The sequence below is a fragment of the Periplaneta americana genome, chromosome 5, assembly GCF_040183065.1.
Source record: "Periplaneta americana isolate PAMFEO1 chromosome 5, P.americana_PAMFEO1_priV1, whole genome shotgun sequence".
NCBI lineage: Eukaryota > Metazoa > Arthropoda > Insecta > Blattodea > Blattidae > Periplaneta > Periplaneta americana.
Window position 1 is genome coordinate 190,040 of NC_091121.1, and position 14,765 is coordinate 204,804.

At 43.5% G+C, this 14,765-nt stretch overlaps 1 protein-coding gene across 2 annotated transcripts in view; it reads left to right on the top strand.

The window, feature by feature from the left end:
- Positions 1 to 13,298: 13,298 nt before the first annotated feature.
- Not11 (CCR4-NOT transcription complex subunit 11) overlaps positions 13,299 to 14,765 on the top strand; it is a 36,971-nt gene continuing 35,504 nt past the window's right edge. The window contains exon 1 of one of the 2 annotated variants that reach the window (XM_069825228.1): positions 13,299 to 13,454. In XM_069825228.1, coding sequence (XP_069681329.1) covers positions 13,417 to 13,454 — 38 coding nt within the window. In that variant the 5' untranslated portion in view covers positions 13,299 to 13,416. The remainder of the gene's footprint in view (positions 13,455 to 14,765) is intronic. The other variant, XM_069825229.1, reaches the window with a different exon arrangement.

Below are 14,765 nucleotides of genomic sequence, written 5' to 3' on the forward strand. Positions count from 1 at the left end.
GAAGTAAAAGATAACATGAACGACATGAACAGGCACATCAGTGAGGTTAAGAACGACATAAGTGATGTTAAAACGGAGATGAAAAGTGACATAAGTGAAGTGAAAGGCGACATCAGCGGAGTAAAAGATGACGTCACTACGCAAATTGAAAGCGTTTCGGCCCACGTAGATGGAATTGTCGCCATCGTGAAAGACGAACTTAAGGCCGATTTGGATAAACTAAACCAGAATTTTACAACTATAAACGAGACAGTAGCCGAGTTGAGACACGATGTAGACCATTTCGACGGCAAAATCCGCGATCTCGAGCGTCGTCAAGAGCAGACGAGCGAGTTGCTGGACAAGACGAGTGAGGTGATGGACAGACATGCTGAAGAAAACAAGCACATACTCACGTTGATGGACCGACATGCTGAAGAAAACAAGCACATTCTCGCGTTAGTGGATCGCCAGGCTAGAGAACAAAAACAGATAGTTGCCGAGGAGGTTCGACGTGCCATGCAAGAAGCGGCCACAGAGTTGAGGACACCATATAGTGGCCCTGCGGAATCATCGCCTTCAGCCAGACATCACAACGTCAAGACGCCGAAGTTCGACGGTACGACGTCTTGGGCGATATTCCGTCGCCAGTTCGAGGCCACCGCAGCACATAATGGCTGGACCCCAGCGGAGAAGACTACACAGTTGCTGACCGCGCTTCAAGGACAGGCGTCGGAGATTCTTCACAGCGTTCCAGAAGATGGGACAGCCGCTGAGATAATGGCGGCCCTGGAGGGACGTTATGGTGACCATCAACTTGCTGCAGCATTTAGGACCCAACTAAAAACGAGGGTCCAACAGTCAGGCGAGTCCCTGCAAGAATTCGCGATGGCGGTGGAACAACTGGCCCATAAGGCGCTCAGGGGCCTACCTAATGACTTCATCGCTGGAGAGGCGGCCTACACCTTCGGCAGCGGAGTTCGAGACCCGGAAATAAAGCAACAGCTACTCTTGGCAGAGCATCGCACCATCAATGCAGCTCTGGCGGCGGCCCTCAGGATGGAGGCAGCCAAGTTGACGGCGAACGTCTCGGCATCGCACCGGATTAGGAGCGTCGCGGCGGCCGACGTCGAGGAACGTCAACCGAAATCACCCGAGCGACGAAGACGAGGAGTGCCCACCTGCTGGTCCTGCGGCGAGCCTGGACACCTGAGGAGGGACTGTGACCGATCTGGTCACGAACAGGAAAACTAAAAGGGGCCGATGCGATGAGGGGCACGTCGGCGCCGTCATCACCATCCCCTCGGCTGATCTTGAAGACGGTTAACAGAAGATGCGACGATGGGCTGATTGCTGACGGATGGATAAGAGGCCGCCCATCCAGAGTACTGGTAGACACCGGGGCGTCGCTCACTATCGCCAGACCGGAATTCGTGCGTGGACTACCTGGGAGGACGCCGCTGCGCCGGTATGAGCTACGTACTGCCTCAGGCGAGAACCTGCCCAACCAAAAAGAGGTTTTCCTGGACTTGACCTTGGGAAAGAGGAGACTGGAGATGTGGGTGTTCGTCGCCAACATCACTGAAGACGTCATCCTGGGACTCGACGCCATGCGGATCTTCGATGCAACGGTGGACGTCCGGCGCCGTATCCTCCGTTTTGGTCAGGATGAAGTGTTCCTGAGGGACGTCGAAGACCAACCCATGGCCGGCAGACTCACCTTGGAGAATCAAGTGACAATCCCAGCAGGCTGCGAGATGGTGGTGACGGCAAGACTGGACGGACAACCTAAGAGAAACCTGCTCCTCGATTCGCAAACAACTCCGATAGATGGGGTTTATGTGGCCAGATCCCTACTCCCGAATCAGAAGGTGGTACCGGTGAGGGTCCTGAATGTCACCAATCGGGACAAGGAGGTGCCTAGTGGAACTGTACTAGGTAACGTCGAGCCGGTGGTGTCTGTGACGTCGCTGGCAGAAAACGAGGAGTGTCACCGACCACGTCCAGATCTGGACCCATCACTGAAAGAGCTGGCTCGAGAATTGCCGGCGAATTTAAGCAAAAGAGAAAGAAGACAAGTCCACGATCTACTGACAGAGTTTCAGGACGTGTTCAGTCTGTCTGAAAACGACTACGGGAGAACGGAGAAAGTTCAGCACCGCATTGACACCGGAACTGCTCGCCCAATCAGACAACCTCCTCGACGCGTCCCTCTAGCTAAACAGAGGGAGATTGACAGCCAACTGGAGGGCATGAGAGCAAGAGGGGTCATCGAGGAATCCGACAGCCCTTGGTCATCACCTGTAGTGCTGGTGAAGAAGAAGAATGGGGACCTGCGTTTCTGCGTGGACTACAGAAGACTGAATGACGTCACCAGGAAAGACTGCTTTCCCCTCCCACGAATTGACGACACCTTGGACACCCTGGCCGGAGCAGAGTGGTTCTCGACGTTGGATCTAAAGTCAGGATACTGGCAGGTGGCGCTACATCCTGAGGACAAGGAGAAAACGGCATTCTCTACAGGCCAGGGACTATGGCAGTTCACCGTTATGCCGTTCGGTCTCTGCAACGCCCCGGCTACATTCCAGAGACTAATGGAGTCCGTAATGAGAGGCCTGACATACGACACCTGTTTGCTGTACCTTGATGACGTCATCGTGGTGGGCAAGACTTTCGGCGAACAGCTGTTGAACCTGAGGAAAGTGTTCGAGAGACTGCGACAAGCCAGACTGAAGTTGAACCCGAAGAAATGTCATCTATTCCAGAAGAAGGTCAACTACTTGGGACACGTAGTAGGGACCAACGGAGTGGCCACGGACCCGGAGAAGCTACAAGCCGTCAGAGGATGGCCGAGACCGAGGGACAAGCAGGAGCTGCGCCGCTTTCTCGGCCTCTGCACTTATTACAGAAGGTTCGTAGCTGGGTACGCCAACATCGCTAAGCCTCTAACCCAGCTGACCGAGGAGAAACGACAATTCCAGTGGACAGACGAGGCGGAGTCATCCTTCCAGTCGCTGAAAGAGGCGCTCTGCACTGCTCCTGTACTGGGATATCCCATCCCTGGAAGGAAGTTCACGCTCGACACGGACGCTAGCAACGTAGGCATCGGCGGAGTACTCTCTCAGGAACAGGACGGGCAAGAGAGGGTGATTGCCTACTTCAGCCGAACATTGCCCAAGGCTGAGAGAAACTACTGCGTGACCCGTAGAGAACTTCTTGCCATTGTGGAAGCCCTGAAGCATTTCCACAAATATTTGTATGGCCAGGAGTTTCATCTGAGGACAGACCATTCTGCACTCACCTGGCTATTGGGCTTCAAGAATCTGGAGGGGCAGACCGCCCGTTGGGTTCAACGTCTGCAGGAGTACAACTTCACCTCTGAACACCGACAAGGGAAGAAACATTCCAACGCTGATGCCCTATCACGACGTCCGTGCCCGGATGGCTGCAAACACTGCCTGAAAGTAGAAGAGCGGGATGGCGCCCACGCAATCCGAGCAATTGCCGCCCAGCCGAGCCCAGGATGGGATAACGCCGCCATAAGGAGGGAGCAGCTGGAGGACCCAAACATTGGACAGCTACTACGTGATGTGGAGTCCAGCCAGAGACCAGTATGGGCCGATATCGCCAACCGTAGCACCACTTACAAGAGCTACTGGGCCCAGTGGGAATCCTTCACTGTCAAGGACGGTATCCTGAAGAGGATTTGGGAGTCGGCCGATGGAAGGACCCGCATAGAACAACTTGTCCTGCCCAGGAGCAAGGTGAAGGAAGTGCTGGAGGAGACATGCTGGAGTGACTGGAGGCCACCTGGGAGCCAACAGGACGCTGGACAAGTTAAGGCAGAGGTTCTATTGGTTGCATCAGAGAACCGACACGGAACAATGGTGCCGAAGATGCGACACCTGTGCAGCCAGTCGCGGACCAAGGACCCGCAGCAGGGGAGCCATGCAGCAGTACAACGTGGGAGCTCCTTTTGAGAGGATCGCCATCGACGTTGCTGGACCGTTCCCGGTCACGGATCGCGGGAACCGCTACCTGCTAGTCGCCATGGATTACTTCACAAAATGGCCAGAGGTGTACGCGATTCCCAACCAAGAGGCTTCGACGGTGGCCGACGCGCTCCTTGACAACTTCATCTGCCGATTCGGGGTGCCCCGGGAATTGCATAGCGATCAGGGGCGCAACTTCGAATCCAACCTGATGGGAGAATTGTTCGACCGTCTGGGGGTGCATAAAACCAGGACCACTCCCCTCCACCCACAGTCCGGTGGTATGGTGGAACGCTACATCAAAACCTTGGAAGAGCATCTGCGGAAGGTGGTGTCCAACCATCAACGAGACTGGGATGCCAGAGTCCCACTGTTCCTCTTGGCCTACAGAGCTTCGGTCCACGATACAACAGGGATGACACCGGCAAACATGGTCTTCGGGAGAGAGCTGCGCCTGCCCTGTGATCTGCTGTTTGGCACGCCACCCAGCGCCGACCAGCCAGCGACTGACTATGTGGCAGAACTCACCGAGAAGTTGAATGGAATTCACCAACTGGCCAGAGAGCACCTCAAGATGGCCAGCGACAGGATGAAGGTGCGCTACGACAGATTAGCCAACTCTGCAGGATTCCAGGAGGGCGACCTGGTGTGGCTGTATCGACCTACCAGGACCAAAGGGAAATCACCAAAGCTGCAGCGTGCCTGGGATGGACCATACCGCGTGGTGACCCGGATCAACGACGTGGTGTACCGCATCCAGCGATAACCTCGAGGGAAGATGATGGTGGTGCATCTGGACCGATTAGCAGCCTACCAAGGGACTGCCCGAGACGAGCAGTCCTAAGGAGGGAGCAATGTGACAGCGACGTGAGATTCGAACTCACGACCAGCGTCCCGCATGAAAGCAGATCGCACAGGCTGCACGGAACATTGAGTGACGTCGCGCGGTGGAGAGAAGAGAGAGGGTGTATTACGTCACGCGACGAGTTTGCGCGCGCATCTGGTGCTGGTAGAGAGGAGAGGGCTCTGGATTTCTCTGGAATGCCATCTCTAGAGACGGGTGGAACCTTCGAGGTTACGTCGCTGTGGTTATAAATTACGGTCGCGAAGGAACGACAGGAGTTTCTGAGTTTTCAGTTATTCAGTCAGTGAGTAAGCCAGAACAAGCAAGCCTTGTGTACCGGAGTTCGACTCGAGTGTGCGTTCGCAACTGCGTCAGCATCTGAAGGCCTGAGTTCGAGTGCACTGGACCGCAGTTGGAGGGACCTGAGTTCGAGTACAGTGAACTGTCTCTGAAGGTCTGTGGTTCGAGATACTGTGAACTCGAGTGACTGAGATAGAAGAACTGTGAACTGAGAACTGGTAGTTCTGATTTGTAAATAGTGCTTTGTAAATATTAGTTAAGATTAACAGTTCATTGTTGTGCGTAATAGTCCAAGTAAATTGTCATTGTCGTCGGTGGAGTGCTATAACGAATACTGTGTTGAGTGAAGATCCAATTGTTGACGAGAGCGTTTAAGGTGAATTGTATAAAGGAATTATTGTTGTGACGAATAAATTACATTGTTGTTACTAATAAAATTCACAGTATTTAAAACCTCGTAATATCCCACCCAATGGAGTTCCGAGCTTATGAGTCTGAGATTAAGAGCAGTGGAAACCTCGTGATTCCAGTCTGCTGGAGATCCGAGGTTTTGAGTCTGAGATTAAATGCTAAGGAGATACGAGGTCTTTGTAATTGGTCAGTAGATGGCTTCTGTAAGATTTGGAGTCACAATGCTTTAATAGAACATGGGAAATGTTATTTATTGCCAGGTTATGGCAAAAAACCGATTTTACTTGTAAATGGAGTTACGAGGTTTTGATCGCCGACCGACGATATAATATATATAAATATATTATATATTTATCCATGGAAACCGCATAACCGACGTTGAGCGCTGAGCGATCATCGTCAGTATAGCCACTGTAATCGTCAGCGTTGTTCGCTCGGCGATGACCGCCGTAGCGGAATCATAGCTTTAGACGGCTGATGTTAAAACATACATTGACATGACAATTGACGCGAAGGTAAGAAAACAATACAAAATTCGACAGAGAATCAAACACGAAACGTACCAATGATAACATTGTGTGCACAATAAATGTCGCCAAGAGAGCTATTAAGCTAATTAAGCAATCACAACTTAGGAACTGTAAGTTTGGCAACTCGACCGTTGTTACCATAGCAACAGGCCTACCACGCTATATGACATTCAGTTGTTTTTCCCAACGAGTTAGAAAGAGAAGACTATAGAGTGGTCATGTTGTCCTGTACAGCGCTCTTTGCGGTGCCACCGCGAAACACGGCAGATCTGAGCTAAGCGCCCACCTTTGTAAAAATTCGTCTGCCTGCAATGTTGTATAACGGAGGTAAGAAGCACAAAAAAACGAAGAAAAAACATGCTTGTTGTGTGTGCTGCATATAACTGCAATGTCAAAAGGAAAAATACAACTGATATATCATATTTCATGTAAATTTTATGAAGTTAAGTCCATAGTTTTGTTAATTAGCATTTTTTTTCATGCATAAATGTGTAACAACGCCCGGCATAAACAAAATAAATGGTTCACTGGTAATGTACTTAAACTAAATAAGGATAAAATCAATACAATTCCGCTTCAGACCCAGTGAAAAACAAATAGCAATACAATATTAAAACTGTATTTCGACACCGGCATCCTTTATTTCTGCTCCTTCTGTCCTTACTGCTTATACAAGAAGAAACTGAGCTGTAGCTTATAAGAAGTAGGCCTATTTCGAAGACAAACGATTAATCAAATAAATGGTTCACTAGTAGTAAAGTTAAACTAAATACGGATAAAACCGCTACAATTCCGTTTCAAACCTAGTAATAGCAATCAAATATTAAAATTGTATTTCGACACTCGCATCCAAAATAACGCAAAACTCTGGGGTAGGTCGTATTGTTGTTAGTATTTTGACTGGAAGGACATGAAAGAACATAATTGAGCACCCACGTGCAATAATGGGGTAAGTATGAATATATATTTTCGTAACTACTTACCCCATTATTGTACGTGGGTGCTCAATTATACACTAATAATAATCTGTTGTGCCACAGGCCTTGAAAGGCTCAGACAGACCAGCCGGCTGTTGACTTCACGTTCACACTTCGATAATAATTATACTTTACTGTAACAAAAAAACTGAAAGCGAGTTTTGTCATGTTTCACCCACGTTACAAGCTTGGAGGTAAAGGTTGTTTACTGCAGATAGGACCTACTTTCATTCTATATCTTATGGTATAGTAAATAGTTTTGCAACGTGTAGAGACTGGGAAAACAATTTAATAAAATCATCCGAATCATACTCGTTCATTTTATAGGCAATCTTGCAGGTCGCATTTAAAAGAACCTAGGAATATTAACATTTTCTTCAGTATATTTGCTAGGACTTCTTGTCATACTGCATGACAATTTTGCTTAGGTTATTCTTTTAAGCATTCCTTCTAGGATTAGCTCAAGTGTTTTAAATTTAGCGTACATAAGTTTAGATTAAGTTCCTAGCACGTATTTGACGAAATACTAGGTTTTTCCACTTCAGTTTAACTGATTTATGCAAACGAAATTAAGACAGCTGACGATTCTAATGTCAGTTATCACCACGCCCACTTTGTTTTGGGCGCATAAGTTCATTACCGACGATCGTTCAATTTTCTTCAAACATGGCGGCGCAATGACCACTCTATATCTTCTCTTTCTAACTCGTTGGTTTTTCCGATCGCAACGCTCCTGTCATGTCCCATCTTTAAAAAAAAACATCGTGAGATGGCATTGGCTGCGTTCAGCCGGGACAGCGCTGGGGTAGCGATTCATTTTTGCTGAGCTACAGCAGCTGTTAGTGGCTGAACGACCAGACTGCTGTGTTTACAAACAAACACGCCATTGTTCTGTCTACTCCGGCACCATTGGTTGATGTCTACCCCAACGAGATAGAAAGAGAAGAATATAGAGTAGCCATGTTGTCCTGTACAGCGCTCTTTGCGGTGCCACCGCGAAACACGGCAGATCTGAACTAAGCGCCCACCTTTGTAAAAATTCGTCTGCTTACAATGTTGTATAACGGAGGTTAAAAAAAAAAAAAAAAAAAAAAAAAAAAAAAAAAAAAAAAAAAAAAAAACATGCCTGTTGTGTGTGCTGCAAATAACTGCAATGTCAAAAGGAAAAAGACAACCGATATATCATATTTCATGTAAATTTTATGAAGTTAAGTCCATAGTTTTGTTAATTAGCAGCTTTTTTTTCATGCATAAATGTGTAACAACTCCCGGCATAAACAAAATAAATAGTTCACTGGTAATGTACTTAAACTAAATACGGATAAAACCACTACAATTCCGTTTCAGACCCAGTGAAAAACAAATACCAATACCATATTAAAATTGTATTTCCACACAGGCATCCTTTATTTCTGCTCCTTCCGTCCTTACTGCTTATAGAAGACGATGAGCTGTAGCTTATAAAAAGTAGGCCTATTTCGAAGACAAACGATTAATTAAATAAATGGTTCACTAGTAATAAAGTTAAACTAAATACGAATAAAGCTACGGTTTCGCTACGACCACAGTATACTATATACAGTCGCAAAGCTTGAGGTGTTTTTTTGCAAATCTCGTGATAAAGCGCTCCAAGCGGTTAGCAACTAGAAACAATAGACTGTCCATGGTCGACTTTGGACTGTGTCGTATTTCTATCGAGTGCTAGCTCGTTGCGTATTTCACATTGATGCTTGTGAAATTTTCGTTATTGGTTATAATGAAAATGTTAATGGCTAAAATATAATAATTGGAACAATAATATGGGACAAGGAGGAGGCGTTTGTAGTGCTATAAATTGTAGCAACAATAAGAGAAAGAGGCCAGAGTTATCCTTTTTCCGATTTCCGAAAGATTCAGAAAGGTTCCTGGGTTTCCACAAGAATACTGTGCAGAAACAAAACTGTTAATTTGAAGTTCTTTGTGACTGTTAGAATACATTATATCCTTAAATTTCACTACGAAATGTTTCAGTCTAACCGAAAGGACAATAGATATCGGTTAAAGTTCTGTCACTTAGGCTGCTAAATTTCCAGAGAAATAAAGGTTAGGTCTACTTTTTTTTTTCAAAGGATATATTTTTAATTGTAGCGATTAATTTTGTTATTATTTTTATGTGTTATTTTACTAAAGACGTAGAAAAAATAAGTCTGTTTTAATGAAATTTATTGATCACGTTTTATTTTCAATTCTAGTGGGATTATTATTGCGTAGGCCTACTTTTCTCTTCAAAGGATATGTTTTTAATTATAGCTGTTAATTTTGTTGTTATTTTTATTTGTTGCTTTACTAGAGACGTAGAAAAAGTCTGTTACAATAAAATTTATTGATCACGTTTTATTTCCAATTCCGGTGTGATTATTATTGCTTAACCTCATCCCACTTTGTTAACTACGTAAGCCTACACTACAAGTCCCGGTACACGTAAGTTACTCCATTAGGCAATTCATATTTCCATTATTATTGTTGTAAAGAGAAATGCAAATTAATATTTATTGGTTTCATAGTTAATTATCGCTATAATCCTGAATGAGTGAACCTATTATAGTAAATTTCAGTTCGTTTTGCACAAACAAAAATTATAATAACTTATTTCTTGCGGGTATCTTCGAGTTTATGGTGGAATTTAATATACTTCATTAAAATAATAATAAATTAACTTTATGCATTTAATATTTCAATAATGGAAGGAAGGTATTAATTTTTCCAAAAGAACACGACAACGAAAGTGTAACATATTTTGTCGGCTGCTAGGAGAGATCTGCGATGATGAGGCGATAGTAGCGATCCTAGTGGTGGGCAACTACCCAAGTTTTACATTTTTACTACATATTGAGCTTCGCGACTGTATATAGTAGACTGTGCTACGACGATCTTCGTCGAACGAACTTCGCTGACGTTTGATATCGCCAGCGATCATCGGCAGAGAGTGGTTTCTTTACCGGCGAACTTCGTAGGTGGATAGTTTATTGTTTTATATAGTTGACCATGTCTGATCAGCTGATATGTGGATGACAATATGATAATGTTATAATATAAGTTTTGCCTTGAAAAACAAGTACGGATCTTTAAAGTAGTTAATGTCATGTTTATAAATAGATATACAGAGGGGTCTTTTAATTAATTGATATTAAGACATCTTGAAAATGAACCCACCAATTTTAAGGAATATTTCAGACTTTCTCCCGAACAATTTCATTTTGTTTTAAGTTCAATTGAAAATGATGTTGTAAAATTACCCACAAAATTTATTCAGAAACCAATCAGCCCAGCTGAAAGATAAGCATAACTTTAAGGTAAAAACCAATTATATAAAAACTTTATTTTTACTTTTTACAATGTTTTTTTTTTTTCATTTACGAGCATTTATTTAGGAAATAATGTTACAAATAAAAAAATAATGTGAGAAGGAGGTTGTTGCATTTCTCTCCTTTGCTCGGAATTCCACTTCAATTTCACACTCAAACTTTGCTTCAGTAGCTAAATCTGCCGCATCGTGTGTGTCCTTCAATTATGAATCACTTTACTCAATTATATTAACAGTTCTGGTTATTGCAAAATATAGATTTGTTATTGTTTACATTGATTCTTCTTTTTGGCTCCTGTCGAACAGGAATTTGTGTTTAATCAATTAATATATCGTCCTCATTAGCGAAGATATTGCAGAAAGATTTCCGTTTTACCGCCATTATGGTATGTATGATATATAAATCACATGATATTAAATGATTTAATTCATAACCTACTGTAATTTTACAATAATTGGTTTCTCGGCGATGATCGCCAGGTTTTTTGCCTCCAAGGCAAACGCCGACGATGTTCGTCGAGCCCAGCGACGTTCGTTGAGTCCACACTTGTGGAGTAACGGTCAGCGCGTCTGGCCGCGAAACCAGGTGGCCCGGGTTCGAATCCTGGTCGGGGCAAGTTACCTGGTTGAGGTTTTTTCCGGGGTTTTCCCTCAACTCAATACGAGCAAATACTGGGTAACTTTCGGTGCTGGACCCCGGACTCATTTCACCGGCATTATCACCTTCATTTCATTCAGACGCTAAATAACCTAGATGTTGATACAGCGTCGTAAAATAACCCAATAACATAAAAAATAAAACGTTCGTTGACGTTCATCGCCGTAAAGAAACCATGCACATTCAAATCAACGGGACAGAATCCCAGCGAAGTTCGCCGACAAAATGAAATTGTTCGGGAGAAAGTCTGAAATATTCCTTAAAATTGGTGGGTTCATTTTCAAGATGTCTTAATATCAATTAATTAAAAGACCCCTCTGTATATCTATTTATAAACATGACATTAACTACTTTAAAGATCCGTACTTGTTTTTCAAGGCAAAACTTATATTATAACATTATCATATTGTCATCCACATATCAGCTGATCAGACATGGTCAACTATATAAAACAATAAACTATCCACCTACGAAGTTCGCCGGTAAAGAAACCACTCTCTGACGATGACCGCTGGCGATATCAATCGTCAGCGAAGTTCGTTCGACGAAGATCGTCGTAGCGAAACCGTAGCTTAAAACCACTACAATTCTTTCATTCTATCCTTACAATTTACAGGATTTTTCCTGCTCTCCATAACGGCCACACGACCGACCTGTTCGTAGCATCTTCAAATCTATCTTGAAAACTGTATCTGCAATGACAGAAGAGTTTTGCTGTTTCCTTGGTTCACACACGCCTCTTTCAACACAGTGTGATTCTACACATATCGTGGAGGCTTTTTGCTATATTCTATTCTCTGTTTTTAAGTGATATTACAGTTGTAACTTTGGTTTTTAACGTCATATACCAAGTGTTCACTTTTTATAACTTGTTCCATTCGACCTACACGACCTGAAGATGCCAATCAAAATTGGCGAAAACGTTTGTTTTTAAAATCTGTGTAAATGTTATTATAACATGTTTTATTGTGTTTATGTTAAGTATTGACTGAATAGAACTCATTTTTCAATTCACTACAATTCCGTTTCAAACCCAGTAATAGCAATCAAATATTAAAATTGTATTTCGACACTCGCATCCAAAATAACGCAAAACTCTGGGGTAGATCGTATTGTTGTTAGTATTTTGACCGGAAAGACATGAAAGAACATAATTGAGCACCCATGTGCAATAATGGGTTATGAATATACTGTATTTCGTAACTACTTACCCCATTATTGTACGTGGGTGCTTAATTATACACTAATAATAATCTGTGGTGCCACAGCCCTTGAAAGGCTCAGACAGACCAGTCGGCTGTTGGCCTCACATTCACATTTCGATAATTATATTCTACTGTAACAAAAAAAAAAAAAAAAAACTGAAAGCGTGTTTGGTCATGTTTTACCCAAGTTACAAGCTTGGCGGTAAAGGTTGTTTACTACAGTTAGGGCCTACTTTCATTCTATATCTTATGGTATAATAAATAGTTTTGCGACGTGTAGAGACTGGGAAAACAATTTAATAAAATCATCCGTATCATACTCGTTCATTTTGTAGGCAATCTTGCAGGTCGCATTTAAAAGGACCTAGGAATATTAACATTTTCTTCAGTATATTTGCTAGGATTTCTTGTCATACTACATGACAATTTTGCTTAGGTTATTCTTTTAAGCATTCCTTCTAGGAATAGTTCAAGTGTTTTAAATTTAGCGTACATAAGTTTAGATTAAGTTCCTAGCACGTATTTGACGAAATACTAGGTTTTTCCGCTTCAGTTTAACTGATTTATGCAAACGAAATTAAGACAGCTGACGATTCTAATGTCACTTATCGCCACGCCCACTTTGTTTTGGGCGCATAAGTTCATGGCGGACGATCGTTCAATTTTCTTCAAACATGGCGGCGCAATGACCATTCTATATCTTTCTCTTTCTAACTCGTTGGTCTACCCCCTCTACTTTCGCTGGCTAGCAGCAGGCTTGAAGCGAAAAAAAAATTTGCTACGAAAAATGGCGGCCGCTATACCAGCGCTGTCGGCCAGCAAGGCGTTCTGTGCTGTCGCTATTTCAGCGCTGCCACAGCGCTGTCCCGGCTGAACGCAACCATTGACATAGTTTATTGTTCCTAGTACTCACAGCGCTCCAAGCGGCTAGCAACTATCGGGAGAAATGCAACTCGTTAGGAAAAAAAATCACCCCAAGCTTCGTGACTGTATGTAGTAGACTGTGTTGATACTATAGCAATTTAGCGGTTTCTGCACTGTTTCATAGCGGGTTTTTAAGAAGCGAGTTGGCAACACTGGTGGGGATAAGTGAGGAGAGAGTATTTGTAAGGGCATGGAAGTAAGATTTCGTAATTTATTTATTTCAGAAAATACTTATGTGTGAAACAAAAGTGCCATGAGTTTATCAGTAAAAGACTTGACGTCCTTACTTGGGTAATAATATACTGTTAATATATAACTAAGTAATAACGGGATAATTAATCTTTACATTTTGATTGTTTGTGGTATTATATTCTTCGGATGAATGTAAGTGTTATTACATGAATATACGATGCATTCGGCTAAGGAGCTTGCCTACCGATCTGGAGTTGCGCTCGGGCGCGGGTTAGATTCCCGCGTGGCCTGATTATCTGGTTGGGTTTTTTCTGAGGTTTTCCCCAACTGTAAAGCGAATGTCAGATAATCTATAGCTCTTCGTCCCCATCTCGCGATGGGGTATCACCAATCCCATCGACGCTAAATAACCCCGTGGTTGATACAGCGTCGTTAATGTAAGGTAGAGCATCTACTCGTCATTGTAAACGAATATTGCACACTTTTATCACTGCCAATTTGGCGCTGTGAACGAATTTTGAACTCTTTCATAACAGCCACAACATTTTAATTGTTACTTCACTATACGTAATCAATACATTAACACATTATTGCATAGAAAACACAACGAACTAAATAATGAGTAGTGGAGAGAGTTGCCCGCCATCACGTTCTACTTCTCGCTCTAGGAGGCTCCCGACACAGTTAATTGCAACATTTGCAAACGAAACGGTACTAAACGTGAGAAATGTTACTACAGGTGTGTAGTATTATGCGATAGGTTAGGTTAAATAGGTGTGTGTTATGTAACAGGTTTCGTTAGGTGTTGTTGTTTTCTAATGGCAGGCGTTTGACAATAAAACCATTTGACCTCTTGCACTCCAATATTTTTCAAAGGTATTATGGCCAGCCACTGAAGCACAGATTTTGAGGTGTTTCGAATCCATTTCTTGGTTTGAGTTTTCGTTAGGTGTAGCCTATAGTATTTTGTTAGGTTAGGTTAGATGAGGCGTGTAGTATTATGCAGCACCACTGCAATGCTCTTTCCTGTCTGAAAGCGTGACTGTTGTCGAGGGTATTGCCCTCTCTTTCTAACTAATGTGTTTCAGTGAGTCTTTCGTGAGGTTGATGTTGCACATGCGCAGTAAGCAATAGAAATACCGTTAGTATAAGATAGCATTCACTGCAAGAGAGACAAGGACAACACTATGTTAGAAAGAGATAGCAATACACTCAGGCGCTCAGCATTCGGTCATGCTTTTAAAGCATTAGTAGAGCCTCCACCCCCCCCCCAAATTACGTCATATTCAGGAAATATGGTGGTGTTTTTCTTTCACATACGACGAATTTGGTACATAAGTAGAGTATGTATACAGCTCTCCAAGTGATCACATTCAACCTCCACTATTCCATACTATAAATCCTAGGCAT